The sequence below is a fragment of the Mandrillus leucophaeus genome, unplaced genomic scaffold (assembly GCF_000951045.1).
Source record: "Mandrillus leucophaeus isolate KB7577 unplaced genomic scaffold, Mleu.le_1.0 Scaffold1207, whole genome shotgun sequence".
Taxonomy (NCBI): Eukaryota; Metazoa; Chordata; class Mammalia; order Primates; family Cercopithecidae; genus Mandrillus; species Mandrillus leucophaeus.
Window position 1 is genome coordinate 550,242 of NW_012100399.1, and position 10,847 is coordinate 561,088.

The window sequence follows — 10,847 nt, forward strand, 5'->3', positions numbered from 1 at the left end:
ACTTCTGCATCAAGGTGTCAACTGCTGTTGGTGGAAGGGAAGAAATGAGGGGACCAACAGGCCATCACTGGGACTGCCAACACCAATCACCATCCTACACCCTTCACAGCCCTGGGCAACACACGCGCCAGTGAGGCTGCGAGTGGGAAAAAATAGCAAAGGTGAAGCATCCTGACTCTACCCAGTAGACAAGATAGAAGACACTTCTCGTCGCTGCCCTAACACCAACGGGACACAGAATCCAGGGTGAGCTCTGACCCCAGATGAGCGTGCTCGTGGATTCTTCGCCAGCAGTGACCGCCGCTGGCCTCACCAATCCAGCACAAGTCTTTGTGATCTTTCAGGACACCACAAAAGAGGCATTTCACATCACAGAACAGTAAAACTCCAATCACTCAGGAGCTCCTGGTCTATTTTGTCATTTTTTTCCCTCTTGTTCCTTTTCATACTTAGTTATTTCACCATTCAATAGAAGTTCTGCCAGAAAGCACACAAATTCCTAAAGGGGAGGGTGATATAAACTTAATATCAATTCATTTGCCTATTGTGTGGCAGCTCTGATGAGCTGACTGGAGACAGCACTGACTGGAATCCTTTCCTGGAAGAAAGTTTGAAGATTATCTGTAAACACAAATTATCTCCTCTACCTCTTTTCCCCTTTAACAGAGATGCAATCACAAAATTAGAGAGTTCTAGAGCTGAAAGAGGATTCAGACATCATTTTGTCCAATAATTAAAAGCTGATGAGATTTTCATATATCACCACATTCCAAAAAGTAATGTAGCAATGAGTAAGTACCAAGTCTTCAAAAAGTTCCCATCTTCTGGTCCAGTAATTCTCTAAGAATTTATGCTGAAGCAGTTGCCTAAAAAACTACAACAAAAATGCACATAAAAGTGCTCATTGCAGCCTTACTTATTAATCATTATTATTATTTTATTTTGGAGACAGGGTCTCACTCTGTTGCTCAGGCTGGAATGCAGTGGCACAATCATGGCTCACTCCAGCCTCAACCTCCTGGGTTCAAGCGATCCTCCCACCTTAACTTCTCGAGTAGCTGGGAGTACAGGTGCATGCTACCATGCCCAGCTAATTTTTCTATTTTTTGTAGAGATGGGGCTTGCCACTTTGCCCAGGCTGGTCTCAAACTCCTAGGCTCAAGTGATCCGCCCACCTCGGCCTCCCAAAGTGCTAGAATTACAGGCATGAGCCACTGCACCCAGCCTCAACGTTATTTATTAAGCACTAAATTGTAGTGGTTAAGCAAATTAGGTACGTACACTCAAAGGAATATTACGTGTTTGTTGAAAACTGTATTTAAAAATACAGTTTCTTCCATAGGTAAAAATAACCTATGGAAGAAAACTTAATGTTAAGTAAAAAATAAGGAGTATATAAAAATTATATACAGTATATTTTCTTTCTTTTTTTTTTTTTTTTTTTTTGAGATGGAATCTCACTCTGTCACCCAGGCTGGAGTGCAGTGGCACAATATTGGCTCACTGCAACCTCTGCTGCCCAGGTTCGAGTGATTCTCCTGCCTTAGCCTCCTGAGTATCTGGGATTACAGGTGCCTGCCACCATGCCCTGCTAATTTTTGTATTTTAGTAGAGATGGGGTTTCACCATATTGGCCAGGCTGGTCTTGAACTCCTGACCTCATAATCCACCTGCCTCAGCCTCCCAGAGTGCTGGGATTACAGGCGTGAGCCACCACACCTGGCCTACAATATACTTTCAATTTTGTTATTAAAAATCAGATCCAGAGAAATAAAAGGCTACAAACCAAGTGTTAATGGGAATTAACACATGATGGTAGGATCTTTTATGTTTAAATTTTCTTCTTCATCCCTTTCTATATTTTATACTGTACTGTAACAATACATCTGACCCCAGTTTTGATGTCTGACTGCTCTCAGCTTCTGAGCCCCCACTCCTCCTTCTCTTTCTTTTGCACATCTGGACAAGCTGATAAGAGATCCCAGGTGCTCTGTCCATGGTGTCACTGAAAACTCAAATCACATAAACCCATCCCCCATGCAGGGACCAACGCCCATCTCCACTCACTAATCACAATAAAAGCTGAGCCCATCTCCTTATCCCCTTCTCTGTGGCCATTTTTGGACCAGTTTTAAAGACTGTCCTGCTTTCCCCAGAAAGCATCATTATATGAATAAACATTTTCACACCTTCTTGATGCTTATGTGGCATCATCAGTTCAACACCAAACCACATTTGGGGTAGGTGATCCACCCCACTTATGCTGAGTGGCCACAACATGTACAGTAAGCATGCCTTACTTTTATACTAAACTGCAAAATTATTTTTAAAAGGTTAAGCTATAATGTGTCATGTCAGGTCTGCAGAATTTTGTTCATTTTAAGAAAGGATATGCTTTTAAGATGACAGGCAAAGAAACAGGAGAATTCATTATAAAGTATCTAGACTCAAGGCAATACGTTCATTAAAGAAGAAGCATCGACCAGGCACGGTGGCTGATGCCTGTAATCTCAGCACTTTGGGAGACCGAGATGGGTGGAACACTTGAGGTTAGGAGTTTGAGACCAGCTTGGCCAATATGGTGAAACACTGTCTCTACTGAAAATACAAAAATTAGCTGGGCGTGGTAGCAGGTGCCTGTAATCCCAGCTACTCAGGAAGCTGAGGCAGAAGAATCACTTAAGCCCAAGAGGCAGAGATTGCAATGAGCCAAGATCACACCATTGCACTCCAGCGTGGGCAACAGAAACTCCGCATCAGAAAAAAAAAATCATCTTTTCTGAGACTAATTATAGACTATACACAAGGAAACATACCTGGACTCGGAAATTGGTCTTCTATGAGTACATCACCAAGGGTGAGGGATAAAAACTGGTACTTGGGTCTCTGCCAGCACCAGTGTCTCTTCTTTTTTGTCACCAGACTTAGAAGCTGTAACTTATCAGAGTCATTCAGATTTGATACTGCAATCAGGTCACCATCAGCATCAACTTCTCTAAGAAAATTCCTTGTTGCCTTGGCAAACATTTTGAAAGCTCCAGATTACCTGAAAAAGTAAAGTTGTCCTAAAATCAAATAAGAAGTTACTATTTTGTGGCTTTTTTCCCAAAAATTATTGTATTTCTCCCTATTCACAACAGTTCACATGAAAGAATATCTTCTTCCTAAAAGACCCTCTAGTTTGACTTTAGCGGATAATAAAGAACTCAAATAGAGATATTGAAAGAACATATATATACCAATCAGGATATAATAGGTTATGCTTCAGAAACAAACAATCCCTAAATCTTAGTGGTTTATAACAATAGGGTTTATTTGTTGCTCATACTACTTGCTCAATACAGGGGTACAAGAGAGTTTTGTTTATTATGGTTATACAGGGATCCAGAATGAAGGGAAAGCCAGCATCTTGAACGCTGTCAACCATTATCCAAGAGGAAAGAATTCTGGAAGATCTCACACCAGCAATTAAATGATCTGGCCCCAAAGTGACACAAGGAAGGTTGCTTACAGCTTGTCAGAACTAGTCACATGGCCTCAACCAAAAATAAGGGCCAGAAAATACAGTTTTATCAAGAATCTGGAAGGCAGGCTGGGCATGGTGGGTGATACCTGTAATCCCAGCATTTTGGGAGGCCAAGATGGGAAGACTGCTCAAGCCCAGGAACTGGAAACTAGCCTGGGCACCATAGCCAAACTACTAATTAAAAATTAAAAAATTAGCTGAGTGTGGTCCCAGTTACTCGGGAGGCTGAGGTGGGAAGACTGCTTGAGCCCAGGAGTTCAAAACTGCAGTGAGCCACGATCATGCCACTGCACCCCAGCCTGGGTGACAGTACAAGATTTTGTCTCAAAAAGGCAGGGAGCTGGGAATATTTGTTGAACAACAACATACTGACTACCGCAATAGATAGCTTACCTATGACCACCTATCTGAAGGGTCAAAGGTGCTTTTTTTCTACACTGTGTGATTTCTCATATTCAGATATGAAAAGTAACAAGCTATGCCTTTTTAACCCAGAAAATAAAGGCACAGTCATACTTTAGCAGGAGCGGAAAAGAAGAGACACATTGGAAGATATAAAAAAGGAAAATACTATATTCAGGAGAAGCAGCATAGACTGTTTAACAAATGCTTTTGGAACAATGGGCTAACCATCTGGAAAGAAAAAAACTGAATTCCTCCCTCATACCATACATAAGGCAAATTCCCAATGAAATCAAGAGGTTTCTTTGAGGAAAAAATGAAACTGTGAAAATACTAGAAAAAATAGAGAAATATTTGTACAATTGCAGGATGAGAAGGGCTTTTAGAAAAGACAAAGGGCAAACTGAGAAAATAATTGTAATATTTATGACAGGGAACAAAAATGCTTAATATATATTTTTAAAACTTTTATAAATCAAGTTTTAAAATACTTTACTCCAAGAGAAATGTAGGCAATGGTTCTAAACCATTCACAATACACAAATTGCACAGAGCATGTAAATACACATACACACACGTATAATAAATTACCACATACAAAAGAAGAAAATAACATTTTTACAAACTATCCATGGTCAAAATGAAAAGCTCTAATGGACAAGAATAGTGTTTTATTTTTGCTTGCACCCTGGCACTTGGTACAGTTGCATAGTCACACAGTTCTTAGGATTTAAGAGATGAGAATAAGCTCAGACTTTAGCTCAATCCACTTTAGCATGAATCTCTTTTAGGGCATGGGAAATCATTTGTCTTATCAATCACTGGTTCTTTTCTATAGTATCTTTTCTTAGATTATTATGATGCAGTAGCTCCCTGTTCTTGTATATTAACACTAGGAATGAACATTTAAGGAAAAATTCTAAAACATGCAAGGAAGTTCCTTTCTGATAAGGTGAACTGCAAAGCAGCACGACTAAGGATGCTCAGGCTGTCATCTGTAATTAATCTGTTACTATGTCATGCATAAGAATTTTGCATTCAATGGAATACTCATTTATTTATTTACCAAATCATCAACTGAATCATTCACTAATTTTTCTTGAGTACCTACTATACTACCGTGTTTAAGCACTTAGGATACAAAGACAAAAAATAATTTCTCTCCTCAATGAGCTACTAGTTTGGTGGCCAGATGGAGAAATAAACAGCTTAGTTTTATGTTAGCTACTGGCAGAGATTGTTCCAGGGAAAGAACCAAGAAAAAGGCATCTAAATGTCATTGGAGAGAGGCATACTGTCACAGAAGTCCTCCTGAAGTCGATGACATCCAAGCTGCATTGTGTAGGCTAAGTAGAAGTAAGCCAGGCAAAGGAGCACTGTATGGATGCTGTAGCTGAGGAGAAGCCATTATGAAAGCACAAAATTTGCAGGAGGTGGTGGAGGGATGGGAAAGACAGTGCCAAGCAAATGGGTTACCACTGAGCTTGAGATGGCCCAGGAGACATTGTATTGATCTGCCATCCACCACTTTGACAGACTGGAATGACTGGTCAAGCTCTGAGCTTGACTCTTGCACTGGAATGCAGCATTCCAGAGTGGAGAAGGGCCAGAGACAAAGCTGCGGAGGCCCCCAGTCCATGTCCTGCCTCTCCTGCAGGGCAGCCAGGGAAGCAGGTGCCATTGGAGGGTGTGTGATCAGAATGATCCCTTAGAAAAATCTTCTAGAAGCAAAATAGCAAAGGGACGGACTGCAGGGGAGCAAGATTAGAGATGGACAAAAAATGACAATGCTCTGGACTAGGTCAGTGGCATGAAGATAGAAAAGATACTGGTTTGGTGAAGGTTGGTGATGAAAGAAAGAAGGCCCCCTGGGGCATCATCCTGGTATCCCAGGTGCAGGCTGGGAGATGAGAAGGAAAAGCCAGTTACCAAGAGAGGGAATTCGAAAGTAACAGATTTACTTTGCCAAACATGGGACTGGGTCTCCCCGAGGGCCTGTGAGAACTCGTCCTGCGAGTCCTGGAGAGCCACAGAACGATCTGTTTTAGTTTACCACTGCTGTCAGGATCTCCACTGTTACGGCTTCTATTCTTTTCTGGGACAAGCTGAAAGGGAACTCACTCACGCACTTGCCTTCAGATCACACAGGTTTCTGTAGAAACCAAATCAGGCTTGCCATGAAAAAGCAAAAGAAAACCCATCTGCTGTGAGTGGGAAAACCTTAGTAAAGACACCAATCCTCCCCCACAGGACTTAGACGGTAAAACAGAGGAAATTCCTAAATTATTTTTTAATGGTTTTTTTTTTTTCCCATCTAACATCAAACAGCTAATTTGGCTTCTTGACAGGGTAGGGTACTTTAAGGAGAGTGACTGGAGGTGGCTATTTATTGCTTTGTAGGTTGTTATTAGACTCAAACATTTTAATCATGGAACTCTGAGAATATTCTCCTGGTGAAGTTAAAGTTAGAGGTTTCTTTATGACCATTATGTGTGAATTATACTTACATGGTTCAAAAATCTAAATTATGTAAAGGATACACATTGAGAAATCCCATTCCTGCCCAGGCCCCAATAACCCATTCACTCCTCTCCCCTTCAGCCAAATTTCCTTCATATTTCTTTACACAGGTGTAGTTAAAAGGAACACACGCACTGCTCAGCATCTTGCTTTTCTGCCACATACTCCCTTATGCAGAAGTATCATTGTGCATTTTACTTGTCCCATGTTGCTGACCACTTGGGTTATTTCTAAACTTCTGTTATATTAAAGATGTCCCCAGTAAATACCGCATACAGATGTCCTCTTCATAAACAAGCAAATGTATCTGAAGGGTAGATCCCTAAAAAAGAGATTGCTAGAACAATGGGTAAATGCATCTGTAATTGTAGGAGTTGTGCTGTTCTGCAGTCTGACCAATAATGTTCAAAAGTATCCATCTTAGCAACAGCGTATCATTAGACTTTTGGATTTTTGCCAGTCTGATAGGTGAGAAATGGAATCTCAGCCTAGTTTTAGGTTGTGTTATTTTAATACAAATAAGATCAAGCATCTTTTATTTTGTTGAAAGGCTTTCTGTATTTAACTGTGTCCTTTGCTCATTTTCTATTCTTGCTTTTTTTGGCTTTATTTCCAGGAATGTTTGATATAATAAATCTACTAAAATATAGGCTAGGAACAATAGAGTTTATAATGCAGCATTAGGGGACAATACACTGCCACCATCAGTCTCAAACACGTAAGATAACTAGTCAGCCAGGAAAGATTAAAGAATATGGCCAGGTCCAAATAAATGAAGGCTCTAGAACTCAAGTTGCCTGACACAGACAAGCATGGTCATGTCTCAGCCAAAAGTCAGACTCTGGATTAAAAGTTTCACAATGCTCCAATTTGGGAGAAGATGAAAATGTCCTCAGGAGACATCATGCTCAAATAGCTCATGGCCTAAAAACTCACCGCACTTCACAGTTGTTACAATAGATCATGGGCTCTCACACAGAGCCTTAAAAGTTATATTAGCAGCCGGGTGGGGTGGCTTAGGCCTGTAATCCCAATACTTTGGGAGGCTGAGGTGGGGCGGATCACCTAAGGTCAGGAATTTGAAACCAGCCTGGCCCAACATGGTGAAACCCCGTCTCTACTAAAAATACAAAAATTAGCATGGCATGGTGGCAGGCAGTAATTCCAGCTACTCGGGAGGCTGAGGCAGGAGAATCACTTGAACCTGGGAGGCAGAGGTTGCAGTGAGCCGAGATCATGCCATTGCACTCCAGCCTTGGCAACAAGAGTGAAACTTTGTCTCAAAAAAAAAAAAAAGTTGTATTAGCAAACAGTCCTTATTCACTTGTCTGGCTTCCCAGCTCAAAGCAGGTGAGAACTAAAAAAGCCAAACCAAATGCAGTAAGGATATCCTAGCTCAAGTCAGACTCCTGGACAAGAGACCTTCAGGGGCAGACACCACGAAAGCAAGACAATGACACAAAGCTAGCAAAGCACACAGCCAACTGGAGCCACTGCGAACAAACAATCTTAAAAATAGTTGCCAGAGTAATGACTGCAGGAGAAGATAACTATATTCACTACTGTCTGTTAAGACTGGTTCAGAGTCATGGAATTGTCTAGTTTTTGAATTAGAAGAGAAACCTCGTTCTTTCTCACACTCCATTCAGGATTCTTCTTAAGAACCGCTCCTGTTGAACCCTGGGCCTCTGCTTGCACAGTTCAAGAGAAGAAACTTCAACATCAAAATACTCTAGACAAAGAGAGGAGCCTTTTGAGTTGAGTCCCTGCTATGTTCCAGGCATGGGGCTTACTGCTTTATACACATTTCCTTATTTAATCTTCACAATAACTCTTTGAAGCAGGCATTGTCCACATTTTACAGATGAGGAAGCTGCGGTTCAAAGATGTTAAGTAACTTGCCCAAGATCACAGCAAAGAGAAAAGCAGCCCTGACATCTGGGAGCTGGCCTGGTACTCTCAGGCCCTGGTGTTGCTGACCATTAGTAATGTCACAGAGCATCAATATCAGGCAAGGCCACTCTTGTCATGAGAAATCAACATGGAAACAAGGCTGCTCTGTAATCATACCTGAACACAGACAAAGCATGAACACGTTCAAAGCACAAAACTGATCAAATACCACCCCGCTTCCAATCATTAGCAGTCCTGATGAGTGACTACTGCTTCCTGACCAATCACAGCTACAGCCTCTCTCTGGCCTTCTCACCTTTTTGACGAGATTTACTAGGACACTCAGTCACAGAGTTTCCCCTGCTTCCTGACCACATCCAATTCAGAGCAAAGCCCTCTTTCCCCAAACCACCTGCTACATGCCCAAATCCTCTGTCCCTTCTAACACCTCTTACTGAGACACCTCAGGGTTCCCCGTGGTGTCCCTCACTGCAAGGAGAAATAAACCAACTTACTGAACTGTCACTGTGTTCCTGGAGGTCTTTGGAGGGCACTGAACATCACATAGAGAATCAGTGCTGAGCCAAGATTCCACCTGAGGTCTACCTGACTCCAAAGCCTGTGCCCTTGGCCACTCTACTCTGCTGGCTCCCTGTTCAGCCTTCTTTCTGTTCTAATGTGGGCCTCATATGATTCATTCTATAACATAAGAAAGTGCCCTTGAAAGGGTAAACCGCAGTTACAGTGGAAACAAAAATCATTGCTATGGAACATGTGTCATTTCCTTTCTATCTGGGGAGATGAAACATGGCTGTACTTGTCTACTTGTCTCATGGTTAACAATTTCAGCACACTTTGAATTAGTTTTAGTTTCCTAGACAGCAAAGTGCAATTGGGTCTATTAAATTAGAACAGAGGTGGCATCTTTTCTTATCTTCCTATGCCTACAGCCCAGTACCTGAACTCATTTTTAATGAGAAGACAACTTAATATTTCATCATTTCTTTCTAAAATAAAAATCAGTATGTGAACTCAATGATGGTCATAAGACAGGCATGAGCTTGGAAAGAGAGGGAGAGTGAGGGGGCAAAGGCTTTGGGGACGTGGAGTGGGTAACAGAAGACAGCCTGGGTACGAATAGAGAAGATGCGGTGTGGTGGCAGGCACCTGCGGTCTCAGCCACAGGTGGATGCGAGGATTCCTTGAGCCCAGGAATTCAAGGCTGCAGTGAGTTAGGATAGCGCCACTGCACTGCAGCCTCGGTGACAGAGCGAGACCTTCTCTCAACAGTAACAAAGAACCTAGCCAAGGGACTGTGGCTGGAGGGCTGGGCCCTTTCTCTCTCAGATCTACCTCATGGTCTGGGCTCAACTTCTTTAGAAAAAGAGCTTGGTGGTGGTAGATTGTGAAGACAATTAATTTCACTCTTCAGCTGCTTCTCCAAGCCCACAGTACTCCTTTCATTCCACTTGGACTTGGCCATCTGTCTGGCCGCCTGCCTGCCTGCCTCTCAGGACAGCAACCCCAAGCCATCCATCCCTTTCACTATCCCCATTCACTGTTCTGGACAGAGAAGACTCTGGAGGATGGGCGGTCGGTGGGTTCAGTCCACAACCAACGCTCTTCTAAGAGGTGCCCTCTAGTCTTTCCCCTAGTGCAGACGGCAAGCAGCTCTGGAAAGGGTCAGGGGTCCTCAAATGGAGACCAAAGGGAGCCACGCGGGCAGCTGTCGAGAGCCATCCAGCGCATGCCGGGCACACCGAGTGGGACTTGGCTTCCTCCCCAAGCGAGGGGCCCTCTAAATACCGGAGCAAGGTGGCTGGGGTCTCTTTTCCGTCAAGAGAGACTGAACTCCTTATCTGCTCCGCGGCCCGCCTCCCCGTACACACGCCCCAGAGTCGGGAAAGCCTCCGCACCACCCAGAGGAGAGACCGGAAGACAAAGGATGAACGAGTGGGGAGCGGGTGGTCTGGGGGAAAGGAGAACGAAAATACCAGCTGCGCTTGCAACATCCAAGGAAGGAAGTGGCAGCGGGGAAGGGGAGAAGATGGGAAGGGGATGCTGAGTATGAGTAGGGGCGGGACACGGTGATGGGAGGGAGACTGGGCCGGGAATGCGGGTGGCGAGGGGAGCGACGGGACCTGCAGTTCCAGCGGCCGGGCAGCCAATCGACTGGTCTCCCCTAGGAAGGAGCGAGGGGAGGGTGTCCCAGAGAGAAAGCGCCGCGCGGCCTCGGCTGCTCCCGGCCTGGGACACCCAAACGGACCAAAGAGGAGCCGGAGTGGAGCTCGCAGCGGATCCCGCAGCCTGCGTCCGCTGTGCACTTACCCGCGCGCCCGCTGCTGGGTCTGCGGCAGCCGCGCCCCCTGCGCTGGCGGAGTCGGAGGAGCCTGACTGGAGGTGGCTATTTATTGCTTTGTAGGTTGTTATTAGACTCAAACATTTTAATCATGGAACTCTGAGAATATTCTCCTGGTGAAGTTAAAGTTAGAGGTTTCTTTATGAC

At 43.8% G+C, this 10,847-nt stretch overlaps 1 protein-coding gene across 2 annotated transcripts in view; it reads right to left on the reverse strand.

Moving 5' to 3' along the window:
- Positions 1 to 10,847, reverse strand: part of DFNA5 (deafness, autosomal dominant 5) — an 89,341-nt gene that overhangs the window by 48,367 nt on the left and 30,127 nt on the right. The window contains exons 3-4 of one of the 2 annotated variants that reach the window (XM_011970606.1): positions 10,670 to 10,745; positions 2,817 to 3,046 (exon numbers count right to left, since the gene is read on the reverse strand). In XM_011970606.1, the coding sequence (XP_011825996.1) occupies positions 2,817 to 3,027 (211 nt within the window). In that variant the 5' untranslated portion in view covers positions 3,028 to 3,046; positions 10,670 to 10,745. The remainder of the gene's footprint in view (positions 1 to 2,816; positions 3,047 to 10,669; positions 10,746 to 10,847) is intronic. The other variant, XM_011970615.1, reaches the window with a different exon arrangement.